This window comes from Vombatus ursinus, unplaced genomic scaffold (assembly GCF_900497805.2).
Source record: "Vombatus ursinus unplaced genomic scaffold, bare-nosed wombat genome assembly UNPS02015197.1, whole genome shotgun sequence".
Lineage (NCBI taxonomy): Eukaryota > Metazoa > Chordata > Mammalia > Diprotodontia > Vombatidae > Vombatus > Vombatus ursinus.
Window position 1 is genome coordinate 44,380 of NW_020954975.1, and position 23,002 is coordinate 67,381.

Here is a 23,002-nt window from a genome sequence, read left to right on the forward strand (position 1 = left end):
ATCCTACTTTCAAGGTACTTTGCAGTGTTATGGGTGGGGGTGGGGTGATGAAAGCAGGTACACATTGACAATATCAATGGAGGATGAGCTAAGAGTAAAAGAGAGTATCAAAATGATACAAGACTCTATTTTTAATCATTTTTAATTTTAATCCTTTTCTCTTATGTACTTTGAGCCACATACAACTTCCCTACTCGGCTAACAAAATCCTGGCAAGGAGAGGTCTTGCAAAGCAGTTCAAAAGAACAGATAGAAATTACATGGAAATTAGTATGTAATAAGGGCCTAATAAGGTACTTTCTTTTTCATTATTCATTTCATTTACTTGTATTTTTATATCTAGTTATATGAACAATTGTTATTAAAGTTCTCTAAATAGTTTAAGCATACTCAATGCAGTTTTATTTAACCTATTATTTTTCTCAACAAAGATGCAATGTCTATCTATATCCATATCTATACTAAGTTTTAGAACAGTATCTATCTGAATTATCAGAAATTCTAACTCAGTGATGTGAATTAATGAAGTATTAGTGTGTGTGCTGGCATAGCTATAACATGCCAGGATGTACCCCTGAATGCATATGTACTTCCTATGAAAGAAATTGAAATGTGTGTGTGTGTGTGTGTGTGTGTGTGTGTGTGTGTGTGTGTGTGGATGTCCTGAGCAGGATCCCAAAAAAAGTATAAGTCAACTTGTTAGCCAAGGGAATTTGTCTTTTGATTTTGTCTGGCATTTTCATTTCTATAATTAATCCTATGATATGATTCTCATATCTTTTTCCAATTTCCCACAGAAAACTTCTAACTCAATCTTGAAATTTGAGACCATGGATGAAGCAAATTATTCAGGAGTATCTGAATTTATGTTGTTGGGGTTTTCTGGGTCCTCAGAGCTCCAATTTTTCTACTTTTTGTTTTTTTACCATGTTTTATACTGCTATTTTGGTAGGTAATTTCCTCATTGTTCTCACAGTGATCTCTGAACCTGCCCTGCACACTCCTATGTACTTCTTGCTCAGCAACCTCTCCTTCATTGATGTGTGCCTATCCTCTTTTGCCACACCCAAGATGATTGCAGACTTCCTTTTGGAACACAAAAGCATTTCCTTCAATGACTGCATGACCCAGATATTCTTCTTCCATGTCTTTGCTCATGGTGAGATGGTGCTGCTTGTAGCCATGGCATATGACAGATATGAGGCTATTTGCAAACCTCTGCACTATGTAACCATTATGAGTTTGCAGAAGTGTACAGGTTTAGTTGTAGCTTCGTGGGTCATTGGAATCCTGCACTCTTTGAGTCAGCTGACCTTCACTGTGAACCTACCCTTCTATGGCCCCAATGAAGTAGACAGCTTTTTCTGTAACCTTCCCTTGGTAATCAAACTTGCTTGTGTGGATACATATATTCTAGAGATAATGATGCTTTCTGACAGGGGGCTTATAGCCATGACCTCCTTTATACTGCTGCTGATTTCCTATACTGTTATCTTGGTCACTGTGCAGCAACACTCATCAGCTAGCACAGCTAAGGCATGTGCCACCTTAACAGCTCATATTACTGACGTAACACTGTTCTTTGGACCCTGTATCTTTATCTATGCCTGGCCATTCAGAAATTTTCCAGTGGATGAAGTCCTCTCTGTATTTTACACAGTCTTCACCCCGCTCTTAAACCCCATCATCTATACCTTGAGAAACAAAGATATGAAATCAGCCATGCAGAAGCTGAGAGGTCAACTCATGAATACCAGACAGCTTTCACAGTTGTCCTTGACAATGAGGGCCCCTCATAATTAGAACCCATATTCATGGCCATTTCTCCCTTGCAATCTGTTACTTCTCTACTGTGAGTCTGATCATCTTTTAATGAAACCCTGAAGAACAGAGTTAAAGATAAGCCAGATGGGAAAATCAGCTGGTCATCTTTTATCATTGCCTACAGATCTCTGAATATTTTTACTTATACATCATGCTAACTTCATCTATTTTGTGGATAAAAACATTTACTGCAGCTACATAGAAAGAGAAAGAGAGAGAGAGTGAGGTGATAGATAATGAATTAATAGATGTGTAAGATATATATATATATATATTTATTATGTAGAATAGGTTAAATAGATAAAGTTATTTTATTTTAAATATTCATACTTATGGTATTTCAAAACATTTTGCTCTTATATTACAAATGTTCCTTGCAGTACATACAGTCATGAATAGAGAACCAACTTTGGAGTCAGTAAGTCATTGATTCATTGATCAAGCCTTTATTATGTTCTAGGCACTAGGCTAAGTGCTGGGAAGATATATATGAGCCCTCCCAAAAGGTAGCCCTTGATCTCAAAGAGCTTATAGTCTAATGAAAGAAACAATACATAAAAGAGAGCTGAAAACCTGGTGGAGAGAAAGGGATAGGAAAAGGGAGATACCTGCATTGGGGTATGATGGTAAAGTCTAGAGAGTCAGATGTAGAGCCCTGGGAGGAAATAAAAAGGATGGCTGTCCTGGGCCATTCCTCAAAACAGAGGTTCTGGAAGGACCTCACTGGGGCCTGGAAAGGGAAAGAAACGTTCAAGGGCAAAGAGGCCAAAGGTAATTGGAGAACTTCTAATGAGAGGAGGCAGTTGAGGCATAGTGTTGAAATAAGAAGAAACAGAAGCTGAGTCATGAAGTCCTAGGTTTAAACCCTGATTCTAAGACACTATTTGTATGACTATAGGTAACTCACTTAACCTTTCAACTGATTCTATAAGACCATAAATTATAGATTATTTGTTCATCTGGTAGAGGGACATTCTACATCAGGAGTCCTCTACCCTGATGAAATCATAGGTGCAGATGAAATAACAAAAATATTACCTGAAGTGACATTGAAACTATTCATTTTGATGAACCCCTCTATCATAGAGAGAACAATGGTAAATGTTAACTGTTTCCTTATGAATTATCAATATCCTGAGTAACTAGAGTTTTAACAACTGCCTTTTCACTAGCTGCTACTGTCTTCCCTCTCAAAACATCACTGTATTCTTTTTGTACATATTCTACACATATGTATATATGTATACACTGTCTCCTTCATTAGAATGTAAACTCCTTGAGAGCAGGGACTATTTCACTTTTATTTTTGTATTCCCAGTGCTCATTATTACTACCTAACACATATTGGATGCTTAATAAATGCTTGAGGATTAATTTATTGGTATATTTTATATATCCATTTGGTATGGAAAAATCCAATTCAAATATGAGGGAATAAATATTTGTATCCACTCTGGAAGCAAAGGGTCTACCTTTAAGTTAGATGTATGAAAGTATGAAAAAGACTCTGGATTATGGATTTTTAAGATTGACTGGTTAGAAGAAGAAGAAGTCTTCATATACTTCTCATCATTGTTTTAATTTGGGAGCAGGCCTTGACAATGATATCTTGAATTCTTGTGAGGTTCCATCGATTCATTTTAAGTCCATGGATGATCTGAGGGGCGTAGACTGAAGTAGGACTTCACCATATACTAAGTGGGGCAGGAACACTGCATACCCCATTGGTCTTCTACTCCCTAAGAAGGTCTCCTGTGGTGCACTTTTTCCCTGCAGCAGTAATTGCAATTGCACAGGACCCACACATCTCACATCATATCATGATAGAGGGGGAGATAACTCTCCCTTTTCCTCCTATTGTCCTTACAATTCCTGTTTATTGTCAGCTCTAGTTTAAGAAGTTGCCCCTTGCACACCTTTGGGAAAACTTAGTTAAAGATTTTAATAATCCCCATTGCAAGATGAGCTTTTGTTGTTTGTTTACAGGTCTCAAAAGCTTCATTGGTCACTCATATAAAATGTTGACAGTCTTCCAATTTCACTACAAAAGGAGACATTTATAAAGGTCTATATTTTGAAGTAAATAAACCCATACTAGAAAAGGTGAAAAACTTAGTTTCTTAGAGCCCAGAAAGAACTTCTCTGACATGCTCCATATTTGGTAGGTGGGAAAAACAAGATTACAAAGAATTGCAGTAGTAGTAGATTGTGAGCAGAGTCTCATTTCATTTATTACCAAATGGTTCCTGAAAGGACACTAAGTTTTGTAGGACAGTAAGTAGGTCCTGAGGGACTTAGGAGGGGGAGTGAATAAAAAAAGGGAATTCATGCTTTTTAAAGAAAGTGAGCAAGAAGGTTATATTTCTTCAATGAGATCAGTGATGAACTCTTGTAGTTACAAACAGAATGAGGAAACTCTACATCTGGGGTCTATTCTGATCTATGCCCTAAGGAGAGTCCTGGATAATCTTCCAAGTCTCTCTTTCTCTCTCTCTCTCTCTCCCTTTTTCTCTCTCTCCCTCTCTTTTCACCAGAATATGAAATAAACCTGTCATCTTATTTGCATGAATGCTTACTTTACCAATGAAAATTAATTCTCCTCTTCACCTTTCTCCCCCACTACCACACAAATACAGATACACAACACACACTCACACGCATACACCTTCTAATCCTGTTCAATTCTTGGTCATGTTTTCCCATAAACTTTTGAAAGAGAATCCATCCTGCACACTGAAGGCTTTTGACATGATCTTTAAATTAAAAATCAGAACAGACAGAAATTGTTATTATAGTTATTTTGTACTTTGAAAAAATGTGCATCTCTACAAAATATTCTAAAGTACTGTCCAAAGAAAAATATGTTACATACAAGATTTTTTTTACCATTATCTTATTCATTCTTTTGACATCCTCTAGCTATATCTGCCTAATATGCAAAAGTCAGGTTGAAAAGGGAAAAATTCATCAATTTGTTTCATATATGTGTGTGTGTGTGTGTGTGTGTGTATAACATTAGGCAACTCACTCAATTTATTTTTCCCTCTGAACTGATGGATTTGATAGATTCTTAATAATTTGAAATTTTTCTTATTGATTAGTGGATTGCTTTGATATCAGCCACTTACTGTCAATGGCCCTGGGCAAATCACTTAACCTTTCTGTTTCAGTTTCTTTAATTGTAAAATGGGGACAACAATAGCAGGTGTCTCTCAGGCTTGTCCTGAAAATTGAATTTGCTAATATTTGTAAAGGGTCTAGTACAGTGCCTGATACATATTTAGGCACTTAAAGAATGGTTGCTTACTTCGTTAAGGAGATTAACATTCTAATGGAGAAAAATCAGTGTTAATAATCATAATATTCTTGATCAGGATTATTCTCCTATTCCAGCTCTGTGTGTATAATACAAAACACACTATCCAAAGTTTAATAAAGGAGATCCTGTTCTATTGGATTCTTTTATGGAAGGGGGTCATTATTATTGTTGTTGAGTTGTTTCAGTCATGTCTGACTCTTTTTTGGAGGGTTTTCTTGGTAAAGATACTGGAGTGGTTTACCATTTCCTTCTCCAGATCATTTTACAGATGAGGAAACTGAGGCAAACAGGGTTAAGTAACTTGCCCAGGGTCACACAGCTGGTAAGTTTCTGAGGCTAGATTTTAACCCTTAAAGATGTCTTCCTGGTTCCAAGTCAAGTGATCTATCCACTGCACCATCTAGCTTCCCATTAAAGGGGGAGGGGTTGCTTAAATTGACAGAGGATTTTTCTCTACTAATTTCTAAAAGTTCACTGGCTTTGGAGTCAGGTGGTCTGAGCTCAAATTTTGGCTCTGCTACTCATGAGATGTGAGCTTGGTTAAATAACTTAGCTTCTTTGTGACTCATTTTCCTCATTAGTAATATGATGAAGTTGAAACAGATTGGTTGCCAAAACCTTTTCAAGCTCTGCATTCAATGATTCTATGATCCCAGCTTCCTTCTTCTTTGTGTGAGATTAATCAGCCTAATCTTCTTACACTTGGTTTCCCATATGATGAAGCCAATGGAGGTCTTTTTCACTGGAGTGAGTCTTTTATAGGGTGTCTTGTTTTACTCTGTGGGACAGAATGGGAGAAATAATAGTTTGTAAGACTGAAAGGTTGAGTTGAATTGGGCTCAATCCTGGAATGTTCACTATTATAATACCTGATAATTATAGCATTTGTTTGTATGATTTACAAAGTACTTTACATACATTAACTCCTTTTAATCCTCACATTAATACTGTGAGGTTAAATAATGGATTATATTTAATAGGAACCACTGATAAGCTAGTGATATATATATATATATATAGATAAGAGATAAACAGATAGATGGATAGATAGATAGATAGATAGATAGATAGATAGATAGATAGATAGATAAAAACTTTCAGGCTACATGTGGTAATTTCTCCAGGACTGGGACACTTCTGAATTCTTCCAATTAGAGGAAACCATGCTTTGTATTTGGAACCTCTACATGTGTGTCTATACTATGTGGAAATGAGATACATGAACAGATAACTGATCCCACAAATAGTATATTGGTGGGGCAAGAATGAAAGTGGGATCAAGAAATGAATGTATCCCATGATTGAAACTAAATTATTCTTAAAAATCTGTAGGTAGAAGGCAGGACATCTTTACTTGGGATTCATGGAATTGCCTTTTAAAAATACTTAAAAAAATAAAGCTATCTCACTACACTTGACTTCCTTCATAATCCAGTGTATTTTTAATGTAATTAAAAACATTATGCTTAGAGGTACAAAGAGTCAGACGCAACTGAAAAATGATTGAACAACAAAAAAACATTATTCTAAAAAGAGTTCCAAAGGCTTTACCAGACCACCAAAGGAATCCATGACGTAAAGAAAATTGAAAACTCCTAGATCGAACCCTCCACATCTTGTAAATAAGGATACTGAAACCCCCAAAGGTTAAGTAACTTGCCCAAAGTCACCTAGGGTAGTCAACATTAGGATGAGAATTTGGACACAGGTCCTGACGCTTGAGCTCCCTCTTTTATTTATGTTTTCATGAAGAAAAAATTCCCCCGAATGATTCCTTAAGTCTCCTATATATTCCACCTCCTCATATAATGTTACTGATAAAACTACAGGCAGAGAAGAGGAGAATTTGACTTCCAGATAATGAAGAAAAAAGTGATACTTGAGACAAACCCTTCTCCTCCCTCCAAAAATACTAGAATCAAAGTCCCTTGTAATTGGGATAATAGCAGTTATTCTTCATGAGTCATCCAACTTGAGACCTGTGTTTCAAATGTAGCCACTTCATTCTGAAGTGTAGTCTGCCTAAGATACTTTCTTACCAATATATCTTTATTTTTAAACTTAGCTAAGCATAACTTAACTAATAGGCTAAAAATTGTAGACCTCTACATCTTCCTACTGATGTTGCATAGATCCGAATGCCACCATGTTAGGCACCAGATTTGCATCATTTAGTCATTTTAATTGAAAAAAGAAATCATGCCTTCCCTGCAGTGAGGCAGTGGCTACTCTAATTTACTTGGGGGAATAATATAAATAAGACTAGAAACATAGGGTGGTGCAGATTATGGAGGACTTCAGCAGGTAAAGGAGTTTGAACTTTAATAAAAAATAGAGAACTACTGATGATTTTTGTGTAGAGAATGTAACTTCCCTAAAGTACTCCTTGAGATTAGGAGTTTGTTGTTTGCTGTTTGTTGTTTTCTTTGTGTGTGTGTGTGTATACATACTTACACACACATATATGTATATATTATATATATACATATATACGTATAGATATTATACACACACACACACACACACACATATATATATATATATATATATACACAATTATACATACATATGTGTGTGGGTGTTTGTGCATGTTGAATCTATGATTTCTTTAAGAGAATTTCCAGGGTGATATTTGTTTTTTATCAATCCATATTATCTGAAAGGTATAATATTAGAGGATTGCCTGAAAAAATATTAGAGTATATTAAAGGTACACTGAAAAAAAAAGTAAAGGAATTTGTCTATGTTCAAACAACTAGCTTGACTCAGTAGTTGGACTTGAACATAGGTCTTCCTGGCTCTAAAATCAACATTGCATCTTGTCTGTTGCCTTGTATATAATAAGCATCTAAGTTTTTTGAAATGAACTAAATTGCACTAATCAGTGATAATAAATATCTCTATGCACAATTAGGATTAATTTGAAAGATGTATGAAGTTGTTGGAAGGGGGAAGTGTGAGGATAATGTTATTTTCATTCATTTTGATTTCCTCCTATTTCTCCTCTCTTAAGGTTATCTCTAAGCAACTCTGTTGCCTTTGTCCATGGATGGGGCTAATTCCTCTGTGGTGTTGGAATTTGTGCTGCTGGGGCTCTCCAGCTCTCAAGAACTTCAGCTTTTCTTTTTTGTGGTCTTCTCCATGTTGTATGGGATGATCATCTTGGACAATCTTATCATCATAATTACAGTGACCTCTGATGCTTGCCTACACTCTCCCATGTACTTCCTGCTGGGAAATCTATCTTTTGTTGACATCTGTCAGTCCTCTTTTGCTACCCCGAAGATGATTGCAGACTTTCTGAATGAATACAAGACCATATCCTTCAATGGCTGCATGGCCCAGATTTTCTTCATTCACCTCTTCACTGGTGGTGAGATGGTTCTACTCATCTCCATGGCCTATGGTAGATATGTGGCCATCTGTAAACTTCTACACTATGTGATCATCATGAGTCAGCACGTCTTTACTAACTTAGTATTAGCCTCCTGGGCTGTTGGTTTTATACACACCATGAGTACTGTGAATTTGCCTTTTACTGTGAATTTGCCTTTTTGTGTCCCCAATGTAGTGGATAGCTTTTTCTGTGACCTTCCCAGAGTGACCAAGCTTGCCTGCCTTGACTCCTATACCATAGAAATATTAATTGTGGTTAATAGTGGGATTCTTTCCTTAAACACTTTCTTCCTTTTGTCCATTTCATGTATAGTCATTCTGGTCACTGTCCGGTATAAGTCTTTTGTGGCGATGGCTAAGGCATTTTCCACACTGAGTGCTCATATCATGGTTGTGACATTGTTCTTTGGGCCCTGCATCTTCATCTATGTGTGGCCTTTCACCACCTACCCAGTGGATAAAGTCCTTGCCATATTTTACACTATTTCACCCCTATCTTGAACCCCATTATTAACACATTAAAAAATAAAGACATGAAGGCTGCCATGAGGAAACTTGTGACTCGAAAACTGAAGTCCAAAAAGATTTCTGAGATATCCCTCATTACCAGACCATCTCTTTATTGAAACATACATCCTCTATGGCCTGTTGGCTTGGACATACATTGATTGATTATATGTATTCTCATGTGTACTTATTGTTGGGTAGTAAAATGAATACTGAATTTGGATTCAGAAAGATCTGGGTTTGAATTCAACCTTAGTTAATGGAACGAAAACCTTCCAACCTCAACCTATGTTAACTTAAGCAAGTTATTAACTTTTCTTTGAGCCTCAGTTTCCTCATTTGTATCAGAGGGATGAAAAGTTTTATGTTATCTCTCAACACTCATGATGATTAAATTAAATACTGTTTGTATATACATGGGGGGAAAGCTTTGTAAAAAGTGCTGTTTTGCAAATACAATGCATTCCTGTCATTTTTTATCATATAGGTTTTGGTGAAACAAAAAGCACAACTGCATGATATTTCCTCAGGCTGATTTTTTGATTTTTGATAAGCAGACACTATCTTATCATAGAGACCATCTTGACTTCCTATCAAATAAGCCTTGTTGTTTTGTTGTTTGTCCTTCATTTTCAATGAGGACTAATGACATTATAGGTGATGTCTTGTCTTGCATGTGCATTGGATTTAAGTGAGGCAGAGTTATATAGTTATCAGCTTCACTGTCTCTTCCAGATTCATCAAAGTCCATTGACAAGACAAAAGTCAAGATGACTGGTGATGGTTTGGGATTCAGTGGATGACCCAGGAGTCTTTGATGCCTGACTAAGCTCTAGGTGCTCCACAGCACTTCATTCAGTTGCTTTCATGGACATTAGTGCAAATTGTTCTCATCCACCACTTCTGCCCAGGGGGAAGTCTTCACATGCTTGAGGCACACATCCCCCAACACATTGATGGGTTTGAGGCCTGTCAGTTATCCTTAGACTAGTTTAACCAGTCAAGATGGTTTACCAGGATGTGACTGCTGTTCATGCTACTGCTTCTTGGAGTCACAGGTGAGAGTTGGGTGAATCAGGTGGACACCAAAGATGGATGAGCAGCCCTGAAAAGGGCTTGTGAGCCCCCATACCAGAGGTGCTAGTCCTCCCTGAACACCCCAAATCAACCTTAGATTCTAGCTAGAAGAAAGTCCTCTGATAATGAGAGTGCTTGGTACTCTCAATCACCCTTTTCTGTAACATCTAACTCACTCTTAGGTATTTTGTGTGTGCTTTCTTCCATTTTTCATAATTACAGAATTTGAAAGTTGCAAGAGACCATTAAGAACCCCTAGTTCAAACTATACTTGTGGAGAAATTCTCCTCTGCAACAACCCCAATGCATAATCTTCCAACCTGTGCTCCTATTGCTGCTTCTCTTTTCCTTCACAAACCTTAAGATATAAGAACACAGCTATCAGGTCCCCTTAAGTCTCCTCTAGCTCCTTCAACTGATCCTCAGAAACATCCTTTTCTCCTATGGCCCTTTGCTACCCTGGTCACCTTTCTCTGCACATATTGCAGCATTTTTCCTTTCCCGGCAAAACTTGGCTAAAGGAAAGATATGATATCAGTCATTTGCGTCATAATGTGATTTTTGTCCTTATGTTATACCTCCATGAGGTGTTTTATATTTTAAACCTTAGCTTGTGAAATGAGAAACTCATAAGGAAAGGAAAGGAGTAGGAGTATGTTTTTGTATGTTTTTGATCACTGACATCTCATTACTGAAATAATTGCCTCTTTTGTCAATAACTAAAACAAGCCCTGGCCCTTACAATAATCTACACCCATTTTTAATGCAGGACAGTGTGGCTGACTATTTTCTCTCATCAACATGAAGTGTAAATGACATACAATTACTCTTGTAAGCTCACAGAGTATAAGAAATAGGAAAAAACCTTAGGATTCATTTAGTCTAGCACTCTAATTTTTATAGAAGAAACTGAAACTCAGAGAAACCATGGAAACCATAGTATTTAAATTTGGAAGAGTCCTTAGAGATCATCTAGGCCAGAGAAGTAAAATGATTTGTGTAAGGTCATATAGTTCATTATTAGAAAATTGACGATATAAAGTAGAACCTCTGACTCCCAATCCCATGTTCTTTCCATGAGTCTTGCTGCCTCAGATGAAGTAACTTTCCTAAGTTCCCCTGGACAATTCATGACGGAGCTCAGACTAGAAGCAAAAGAACAGAAGTTGATGCATGTATATTGCAAAGAAAATAATTTAGGCTCCATGTCTTCTTTCAATCAGCAATATGACTTAACTGGTTTAATTTAATTGTTTTCATTTTCTGGATGGATGACACATAAAAAAGCACAAATTGAATCAAATGATAATAACAAAATGAATAAAAACCTGTAGTATGTTCTAGCTATAGTAGAAAGAATGCTGCACTGGGACTCAAGGGACCTGGGTTAGAGTTATAAATCTGTTAGTCACCTTGGACAAATTAGTTGCCTTTTCTGAGCCTCAATTTCCTGGGCTGTTAAATGGGGATAATTCTACTTAAATCACAGGTTTGTTTTAAGGAAAGCACTTGACAAACTGTAAAGAGCCTTTATTTTTATCCTTATATTTTCCAATTTATCAATGGACATGCTTTTCATAAGAAGTACTCGGTCTTCATTGCTTAGTTTAGAGATTTTTTGACCCAAAAGAAGAGCAATAAATGGATTGACTCATTTGGGAAGAAGATGGTATAATATTGAGAGGATATTTGCTCAAATGCTCTTGTTGTTATAAGGATACCAGTAGAGTAAGTGAGCTGTCCTTTGGTTCTCTGTTGCTTTTGCTCTATATCCAACCTCTCTTCTTTTTTAGGCATTTGATGATATCCTATACGTGGTTTTTCTGCATAATTCTTCATTTATAATCTGTTGTATCCTACTCAAGCCCACCATATCAGTCAATAGGCAATAAATATTTGTTAAGTATGTACTATGTGCCAGGCACTGTACTAAGTGCTGGGGATGCAAAAAAAAAAAAAAAAAAAAAAGCAAAAGACAGTCCCAGTCCTCAAGGAGCTCACACTCTAATGGGTGAGACAAGAAAGAATAAAAAATGTGCAAACAAGCTATATACGGAATAAATAAGGCATATTTAAGACAGGTAAGTCATTTAGAATTAAGAGGATTTGGGAAAGGCTTCCTGAAGAAGATGGGATTTTAATCGGGACTTAGAGGAAGCCAATTCCTGAAGATGAGGAGAGTGAGTCTTCCAGGCACAGAATATAGACAGGGAAGGTGCACAGAGGTAAGAGGTGGAGCATCTTGTTCAAGAATGTCTAGGGGGCCAGTGTCAATTCACTGAGCACATGATGGGGAGTAAGGTGTAAGAAGACTGGAAAGGTAGGAGGGGACTAGCTTATGAAGAATTTTGAATGTCAAACAGTATTTTGCATTTGATCCTGAAAGTGATATGGAGTCCCTGGAATTAATCCCAGTAGGGTGGTGGCATGGTTGAACCTGTGCTTTATAAAACAATCACTTTTATAGCTGAATAGATGATGGATTAGAGTTGGGAAAACTGAGGCAAGCAGATCTTCCAGCAGGTTATTGAATAGTTCAGGCATGACATGACAAGGGGCCTGTACCAGAGTGGTGCCTGTGTCAGAGGAAAGAAGGTGGAGTATGGGAGAGATGTAAAAGTGAAATCAATAATGTCTTTCCATTACCTTTTGGGTGATTGCATCATACCATGTGATACGGAGAATCATTTTATGGGCTTAAGATATTCCACCTAGGAAAGAAAAAAATTGGAGCTAGAAGATTTATAGTAGTTGTTAGCAATTATTTAAAAGTTTTCAATATAGAAGAGAAAGATGTGTTACTGTCGTAAAGATCATAACAAGAACCAATAGGTGGCATTTGAAAGAAAGTAGATTTTTATTTATTACAGGGAATAACTTCTTTTAAAAACAAGTAAAATTGCTCTATGGTAGAAATAGACTGTTTGGGTAAATAGTGATTTCCCTGTCACTGGAAAAAAAATTAAGAACAGCTGCAGTGATCATCTGTGTGGGACATGGCAAAATACATTCTTGTAATGGGTTAAAGGTTGGGTTCTGATGGTGGCTGTCTGTGTGGTCCAGGCAATTGAACTTCTCTGTACCTCAGTTTTCTTACCTATACAATAAGGGAGGTTTAAATCAATAACAGACTCTAAGTTTCCTCCTAGCCCTAAAGCAAATAATGCCATGAAATAAAATGACCCTCCTAATTCTATAATTATCTCTCTATAAGATTCTATTTATAAAATTCTATAATTATTTATCTGGAAGATAGAAAGCCAAGAGTTAACAGAATAATAATAATTACTCTCACTTTAAAAAGTTTTTATTTACAGTGGATAGAGCACTGGCCTTGGATTCAGGAAGACCTCAGTTCAAATCCAGTCTCAGACCAGACACTTGACACTTACTAGCTGTGTGATCCTGGGCAAGCGACTTAACCCTAACTGCTTTGCCAAAAAAAAAAAAGTTTTTATTTTTAATATAGTACTAAGACTAACTGATGAAAAAAAAAACACCTTACCTTTTTGTCCCTTGGGAAATTGCTTTGCATAACTTAATAACTCCCACGGCAGGATGATTCTCCAAAGGAGGAGGCTCCATGTCTCCATAATATAAAGATCATACAGTTACTTGATAAAGAGCAATGTGAGCACAGTCAGTTTTGCTGCTGAATTTGCTGCTCCTTAGGAGCTTACAATGTAGCATGATGAACTAGAGGAAGTTCATTTAAAATGCATTAAATCAATAGAATATTGCATAATTTTCAGTGTGGAAATACTTGTACCAGGCAAAGATATTTAGAAGCAAATTAAGAAGCATTGATCAGAAAGAAAAAAAAGAAGAACCAAAGGACTGAAGGGAAAGATTTTCGAGAACGTAAGTCTATATGTTAGAATTCTATATTTGATTTAGGAGCCTGAATTTAGAATGTGCAGGTAGTGTTCAAACCCTGAACTCCTTTCTCTAATGGAACAATATTAGCAGTTGTGAGGCATGACGTTTGTGGTCAGGATTTTATCAGGCTGAAGAAGATCATTAATGGGGGCTCTCTCTCTCTCCTGGAGACCATTAATGACACTCTGCCTTCTTGCTGTGGCAAGGTGTTTGTAGTTCCAGAATTTTCTAGGAAAAATTAGAAGATATCCCTGGTAGGAAAAAAGGAAAAACTTGATGGTATACAGAGACCAAAGGGAAAGAACATCACAGCCATTTTGATTCTTTCCTCCCATTCCATCACATAGATTTTTATTTCAGAACTACATTGGTGACCAGACATCTGGAATTTTAAGGGAACACTGGGCTAGAACAGACTGGCCTAGGTGAAGAAGCATGGTGTGATGGGAAAGAGCAGAAGGTTTCTGTATATGGGCTTGAATCCTTGTTCTGACATTTGGACAAGTTGCTTTTCCTCTGTGAACCTCATTTGTCAAAAAGTAGGTCATTAAACTAATACATATTTATTAAGTACCTACTATGTGCTAGGCACTGCAAAGTGCTGGAGGCATTGTGCTAAGCAGTAGAATAATGCTTGTGCTTCCTACCCTCCAAGATTATTGTGAGAATCAAAAGAACCAAATTATGCATGTAAAGTCCCTTGAAAATCGGAAAGCACTATGGAAATGTAAACCATTATTAATAGAGAAGGTGAAGTTTATGTTGTTTTTTTTTAAGGATTCAACCATCAAAAGATAATTTTAATTCAAGTCAAATGAAAAAAAAATCCTATATAAGTAGTGTTCCCAGCTCTTTATGAACAAAACCTCATGGGAGAAATTATAGGATCTTAGTATCATATAGATCATAGGATCTTAGATGTAGGACTGGAAAGGACCTTAGAGCCCATTTTACAGATGAAGAAAAGGAGGAACAGTGAGACTAAATTACTTGCTGCTGGTCACATAGGTCAAAAGTGGCCAAAGCCAGACCCTTTGACTCCACTTCCAATACACATTCCACTGGACCACACTGCCATCTTCACTTCTTTTGGATCAGATTTAGCCTCTGTATCACAGTGAAACAATGGTTTACTTTAGATTGAGAGATTCTGGGTGTATCAAGTCCTATCTAGAAACTTCCTTATCCCTGAAGTGTGCTAAAAGATAATAAAATATCTTGAGCTGGAAAGTATTTGACCAAAGAAAATCAAATGATCCCATATAAGTTTCTCAACATTTAGATACTATTGTACAACTATATGCTTTTTCTCAGAAAAATGTTGTGACAGAGATGGAAGTGGCCATCACTTAATTCCTCATGTTTCAGATGAGTAAATTAATAGAGAGGTTAAATAACTTAAATATAATCATAAAAATAATCATATCTATGCTTATTATCCATACTTATTTTCATATACCTATCTTTGTGATTTAAAAAAAACAATAACTTAAATTTTGCAAATTGTTTGATATACATTATTTTCTTTATACATAACAGAAACCCTATGAGCTAAGTAGCCCATGAATTCTTACCTCATTTTGTAGTTGAAGCAACTAAGGCTCAGAGACTTATGTATTATCAGGATGTAAATAAGTGTCAGTGTTGTTTGACTCAAAGTCAAACACTCTACCCACCACAGTGCTGTGTTAGAGGCAGATCAGCATAGCCAGAGCTACTGGGCTGATCACCCATTGTTAGCAGTTGATAGTCATTTGTGAAACTCTCAAGCTTGCTAGTGCAAAGTAACTGAAAATTTACTGGAAATAGGAAAAATGGAAGCTACAGAACATTCAAAATTTCTGGCATGGGAGATGCCAACACTATGAAGTTGGGATTTACAGAAAAATGTGCACTAATGCTAACAACTATTTCCAGTTGCCTATAACATCTCCCTTTTATTGTCCTCATTTTTTTCTTCCATTTTTATTTCCTCTTATTTTTGTTTTAATTTTCCCCTTTTGTTCTCATTGCTGTTTTGACATTGGTACATACACGATATAAGAAATTTCATTTTGTTTCACAATTTCCAAATTTAACTCCTTCATATTTCTTTCAAAAGTTAAAACAAGACAAAAGACTTTCATTTTGGGGACTTCTTCCTTCCTGTCATTATTAGTATTTTGCCTTTAGAGATGGAATACTCTCTTACATTAACATGAAAATTCAGTGAATAGAATTGATCAACTCATGGACTCCCCAACTTTGAACTCCATCCTCTGGACCAGCATCACCACTATCTCACTAAACTCTCATTATATTTAACAGAGCTCATGGCATCATTGATTTAGAACTAAAAGTGACCTTAGATAATCTCTTCTATTCCCCTCATATTGCAGGTAGAAATGGAGACTCACTTAAATGTCTTGCCCGAAGTCTCATCGATTGTAAAGATTTGAGACTGGACCCAGGCCCTCTTTTTTTTAATCAGCATTTTCCCCACTGTACAGAGCTGCCTCAGTGATTAAAATACTGCCAACTTCTCCTACTGGTGTTAGACTGGAGTCCCTGAACTTCATTTTTACATTTCAACATTGCACTTTCAAAATTAATATGTATATACCTGAAAAACTGCTGTTGAAATGTTTTAGGGGTGTTTTAACTTATATTAATATTTCAGTATACCTACACACTCTAGGCATGTTTATGGAGAAAAGAGAGGTGAAAGGGAGAAAAATAAAGGGAGGAGACAGAGGGAAATTGGTGAGTGGGGGAGTATGGGCAGCTGAAATGATGACCTTGAACCCAGAAAGCTTCAAAGACCAGCTTGATCACTAAATAACTATGAGGCCTTGGACAAATTATCTAACATGAGGAATGAAGTGATGATAACTTCCATCTCTCTCACAACATATTTGTAAGAATAGAAACATAGTTGTGTGATAAGAGCGTATAGATTTTGAGAATCACGTAGGATTCCTTGATTTTCTTTAAAATCTAGTACCTTCCTTGTCAAGATATCTTATTATCTTTTAGCATGTTTCATGGATAAGGAAATTTCTAGTTAGAACTTGAAACACCCAGATTCTCCCAATCTGAAGTTGAATGATGACCTTAGCTTTCTGATCTCTAAAATGTGTGCTGTAATTGGGGCAGGACAGGTTGATTTTTATAAGGTCACATAAGTCAAAAACATCTAATAAAGCATATATCGTATGCTAGGCTAACAGAATTGGGCACGGTACATAATCTAGATAAAACATAGTCTCTCTCCTTGTGGAATGTATAGTTTAGAAGGGGGAATAAGATTCTGGAACAATTGACCATAATGCATAAGGATAAATAATAGGTTCATTAGAGAAATAAATAAGTGCACAGGGAGGTCAAGGTAGAAAGCTTTTACAAACAGTATGATTGGGAAAGGCTGTATGGTGGAGGAGACATTCGAATTTGGATTTAAAGGATGGGTGGAAATGTGACAGATGAAGAAAAAGAGTGTGGACATTGCAAGCATAGAGAACAATATGAGAAAATGCATAGACGTGGAAAAGCATAGGCTACTTTGGGATATAGCAAGCAGTCCATTTGGACAGTAAGATATGGTATGTGAGCTGAAAGGTAGGATAATGCCACATTGTGAAAGGACCTTGAATTATAGACAAAAGACCTTTAACTTTACTTGGAAAGTAATAGGGAGCCACTGAAGATATGAAGCAGAGAAACAATATAATGAGATCTATAGGCAATCCTTCTGGCTGTGGTATGAAGAATGGGTTGGAGGGTGGTTAAGTGGAAGCAAAAATGCCCATTAGGATGCTATGGCAATGAAGGGGATGGTTGTTAATGAGGAACTATGCTTAGTGATGGAAGTAGAAATAGGATAAGATACAAGAAATATTGTGGAGGTCGTCAAATTGACAGAAATAGATAATTTATTGGATGAGAGAAATGAGAGGAAAGGAATAAATCAAAGGTAGTGATAGTGAAGAAATAGTGAAGCCAGAAGGAGGAACAAACTTAAGGGAGGAAAACAATAAGTTAACTTTAGGACATGCCATATGAGGTGCTGGTGGGACTTGCAAGTAGAGCTCTCATATGGGCAGTATGAGGTGACAATTTTTTAATATATATTTTAGTAATTTATTTTGATTTATCAACAATCATTTTCATAAGCTTTTGAGTTTTAAATTTGCCTCCCTCTCTCTCCCCACTTCCCTCCCCAAGAGATGACAATTTCTTAAAGGAAAGTTTAGGGTCTAACATGGAGATGTGGGATTCTGGCTTAAACACAGTACTTAAAATTGTGGATATGAATGAACCTGAAAAGAGAAGAGGAGATGAGAAAATGACCAAAAAGAGAACTTTGGTGAATACTGATGTTAAAGAGTCAGGAAGAGAACAAAACCAGTAATCATTTGAGACAAAGAACAAGAAAGCCTTTAGAGACATGGAAGGAGGGTTAGCAAAACTTGGTGTTTCTGAAATCAAGAGAAAAACAGGAAAAAAAAGTATTGTCCTCTATACATAGACACCCCAAAATGCTTGTTGATTGATATTACAAGTAGCTGTTTTATTCTAAGGCATAAAATTGCAAAGTGATCATTTCCTTTTATAAAAAAAAAATCAGCTACTTTGTAAAGGCAATTATTACACAATCAGTCAATTGCTTCTTCTCTGATTTTCTTCTCTTTAGGTGGTAAAAGTCTGTAGACTGAATAAATGGCTGGAGGAAATCAATCCATTGTATCTGAGTTTGTGCTGCTGGGCCTCTCTAACTCTTGGGAACTTCAGCTTTTCTTCTTTGTGATCTTCACCACAGTGTATGTGGCATCTGTACTGGGCAACATTATCATTATCCTTACCATTGTTTCTGATTCCCATTTGAACTCTCCCATGTACTTCCTGCTCAGCAACCTCTCTTTCATTGACATCTGTCAGTCCAACTTTGCCACACCTAAAATGATTGCTGACTTTCTTGTTGAGCACAAGACCATCTCCTTTGAGGGCTGCATGGCCCAGATCTTCCTTCTTCATAGCTTTGTTGGAAGTGAGATGATGTTGTTGGTAGCAATGGCCTATGATAGATTTATAGCCATATGTAAACCTCTGCATTATAGTACTATTATGAATCATAGACTCTGCATAATTTTCGTGACTATATCTTGGACTGTGGGGATCCTTCATTCTGTGAGCCACTTGGCCTTTACAGTAAACCTACCATTTTGTGGGCCTAATGAGGTAGATAGTTTTTTTTGTGATCTTCCCCTGGTAATTGAGTTGGCCTGCATGGATACTTATGAAATGGACATTATGACATTAACCAACAGTGGCCTGATCTCTCTGAGCTGTTTTCTGGCCTTAATTATTTCTTATACTGTTATATTAGTCACTGTCCAGCACCGTTCCTCAAGTGGTTCCTCCAAGGCTCTCTCCACCTTAACAGCTCATATCACAGTTGTAATTCTTTTCTTTGGGCCATGCATCTACTTCTATATCTGGCCTTTTAGTAGACTCTCAGTAGATAAGTTTCTTTCTATCTTTTATGTAGTTTGTACCCCTCTCTTGAACCCCATCATCTATTCTCTTAGGAATGAAGATGTGAAGTTTGCCATGAGGAAATTAAAGAGGCGTTATCTCAGTTCATGGAAATATTAAATGATCACCAGGAGAGAGAAGCTTCCTACCTAAGACACATTCCCTAGAACACCATAAAATTCTATTACAGAATTAGGCTGTTTTACTTTATTGTTATCCCTAAAATGGGGAAAAAAGTTGGATGAAATTTGCCCCTAGATAATAAAGATTATGACTAATTTGTCAATCTTAAAAATACTTAACTTTAAAGTAGAATATATTGATTGTGATAAATTTATTATTAAGTTCCTTTCCTTTGCACAATTGGGAATGTGGAAGGTATTTGCCCTTCAAAAGGGGAATAAAGAGTAGTTTCATAAGGATTTGTAATGTGGAGAGAGAAAATGAATATTAGGGTAATACTGAGTCCCAACCATAGATTTTCATGTTCCTTGAAAAAACAAAGGTAAGGAGGAATGAAATTCCCATCTACATCTACTCTAAATATGGTAAGTTGAATTTTATAGTTGGCTCAGTTCTCTGTCCTCATTTCTTCCAGCTTGATTCCTACATGAAACTTAAGTAGAACAGAGGAAAACCTACGATTGGAGGACCAGGCATGTTCCTCACCAAAAAGCATTGTGGAATAGGTGATGGAGAAGTATGCCCTTGTCATTGCTCTCAGTTTAGTGGTTTTATTTGTGCAATATGACAAAAGTAGTCAACGTTGTTCATGGGTGTTATTCATTATACTAATACAAAGATTTGAGACATTACACTGGTTACAAGAAATTTCTTGGAATTTCAGATAATAAGACAGTTGTTGCAACTGTACAATGCCAAACATTGAGATGACTGATGGACAACATAGCCAATGATCCTGGAAACTTGATGATCATCTGTACATTTCTTCTGAATTGTGCCAAGCACATTTTGCTTCTGCAATTATTATTAAAATAATTATTCATTCTTTACGGGTGCTTTGTTTCTTTTTCACACTGCCCACGCTGGTGGAAAAAGAGGTAATTTTATTTGCTTCACTTGTTAAGAAGCCAAATTTCCACATATATTTGCACAGTGTACCAACTCCAAAAGCATTTGATTGTACCACCTGTACTTGAGCATGGTGCCAAGGAAAAGACACAAAATCTCACTTCTATGGTATAGACATATTTCCTTTCCCCTTCCTTTTTCCATTTATTATACAAGTCTGAGGATTTAAAATTAGGAATCACTTTAGGTAAGCAGACATAACCCAATAGAATTAGTTCAGCAACAATGAGGTGAATGGAGGCTGTCAACCTCTGTGAACAGCGCTGGCTTTTCATTTACAGAATATCATAGAATTACAGAGTTTGAATGGGTCTAAAAAAACAACAATCTCTCTAACTTGACCTCAAAGTGATTATCCATTCTTTACCTGAGGACCACTCTCTCCCAAGACAATCATAGCTAAAATAGTTAGTAAATTTTTCTTCACATTGCAATCTAAATTTTCATCTTAGCAACATCCTCCCATTTTCCCAAACCTTCAATTTGGTACTCTAGATCTCTTAAACTGTGAGTCATGACCCCATATCATGACCCACAGTTTAAGAAGAGCTGAAGGGTCAAGAGCAGAAAAAGTACTCCCATGTTAACCCATAGGGTTCCTGTGAAATCAAATGAAATAACATACATAAATTCTAAACTTTAAAGCACCTTATAAATGCTAGCTGTTATTATTATAAAAATGTATTAATATTACTCTTATTACTATCATAATCCCAGTTTTAATTATTTTAAATATATCAAAAATATTTATGAGGTTACAAGGCAAATAGATTAGATTAACCAGTCTTTCTTATTTTCTATCTTCTTCCTTCCTTTTTCTTTCCTTCTTTCTTTTTCTTTCTTTCTTTCTTTCTTTCTTTCTTTCTTTCTTTCTTTCTTTCTTTCTTTCTTTCTTTCTTTCTTTCTTTTTCTTTCTTTTTCTTTTTTCTTTCTTGTTCTTCTCTCTCTCTGTCTCTCTCCTTGTGTCTCTCCTCTTGTTTTATCCTAAATATTTGTCCTAGTGATTTGAAATCAATTTTAAATAATTTTAATTGAAGGAATTGGAATAGTAAATGGTGGTAGGAATTGAGTGAACCACAGTGACTCCATCTTGTGACTCAATTCTAGCACTAGTTCAGTTCTCTTTCTATTCAGTTATGGGTCTATTCCAATTTTTTTTTTAATGAGAAAACTTTATTCAATTGTGGGCAATTGCAAGAAAACTTTATTGCATTTGAACCTAGCCCTGTTTGGGATGGTGGACCACCTCTTCCCTGCTTCATAGAGACTTTTTACTAAGGACTTCATAGAGACTTTTTACTACATTATGCTGATGAAAAACCCAGTCAGATTGATTTTGCTTTCCTCAAATTGTCAATTCAAATAAAGCAAAAGATTGATGCAAGGAGTTTCCTCGCAGTACATCTCTAGCAACCCCTATGTTTTATTTGAAAACTGGCTCCACATTGACTAATCAAGTATTGTTTCCATGTTCCTGGGGAGAGTAGGACATTTCTTTTTCTGAATTCAGAGAATTGTGCCTGTTTGCTCTCCCTCACCCAAGTTGGAAAATCTCTAAACTTTCCTCCAATTTGAAATCAGATTACCTGATTTTGTATCCTAGTTTGTAGCTTTTTAATTATTTTCTTTTAATTAATTGGTCTTAATTGATGAATGGTTTTTATTGAATAAAAATGTCTCCCTTAAATTCAGTGTCAAGTGCCAAACCTGAGAGGTCTGGTCCCAGTTTGTTATGCAATTGGCATTCACTACTTAACAAATTGATATGCTCGAAAGCTTGAATCTTTGTTTCCTTAACTATTTCATCTTTCACCTGCCACATAAGAGCACTGAAGTTCAAACCTCAGCTCTGTCACTGACTACACCTAATAGACCATAACTTCTTAAGCTAACTTTTCAGAACCTCAGTTTCTTTATCTATTAAATTAGAAGGTTCAATTAGGTGTTCTCTAAGGTCCCTGCCAGCATTAAATTCCATGACTTTATTAGTATTACCATCTGCATTGATATCTGGATGAGTGTCAACTGACTAGATTCATTTAGATGCCTGGAACAAGGACTTCCAGGGTCCTGCCAAATTAAGGATTTAAGGAGTCTTCAGACTAATAGAGTGCTTTCTTAAATTTGCTTTCTATCTTATTAAAGGCCCCTATGCACTAGTTGATGGCCTCATATGCTTTAGAAAAGTTACCACAACTTATTTATTATTATTTATTATTATAGAAAGAACCAAGAGGAAGTTGACTTGGGGCTTGATAATTGTGTGGCAGCTCATTTGAAGCTCATATAATGCAACTTGTTATGTTAATTCACTCACTGTGAATTAACAAGCCAGCTTCCACAAAAATACAGCCAATCATTGGAAACATGGTGTTGAAACAGTCAGTCATTTCA

At 36.3% G+C, this 23,002-nt stretch overlaps 2 protein-coding genes and 1 pseudogene across 2 annotated transcripts; all 3 read left to right on the top strand.

Moving 5' to 3' along the window:
- The first annotated feature begins 830 nt into the window (after window positions 1–830).
- On the top strand, window positions 831–1,803 carry LOC114031634 (annotated as a pseudogene).
- Window positions 1,804–8,182: 6,379 nt separating this feature from the next.
- On the top strand, window positions 8,183–9,165 carry LOC114031635 (olfactory receptor 4K5-like). The gene is given in 2 exon segments (XM_027846766.1): window positions 8,183–9,020; window positions 9,023–9,165. Coding segments are annotated over 2 exon segments (975 nt in total). The 5' UTR covers window positions 8,183–8,188.
- A 9,535-nt stretch (window positions 9,166–18,700) lies between these two features.
- Window positions 18,701–19,636, top strand: LOC114031632 (olfactory receptor 4K1). Its single transcript, XM_027846764.1, has one exon. The coding sequence runs from the start codon at window positions 18,701–18,703 to the stop codon at window positions 19,634–19,636; it is 936 nt and encodes a 311-aa protein (XP_027702565.1).
- The last annotated feature ends 3,366 nt before the right edge of the window (window positions 19,637–23,002 follow it).

Bases quoted from the DNA above. Each gene is read 5' to 3' on its own strand.
- LOC114031632 (XM_027846764.1), top strand. From the start codon at position 18,701: ATGGCTGGAGGAAATCAATCCATTGTATCTGAGTTTGTGCTGCTGGGC.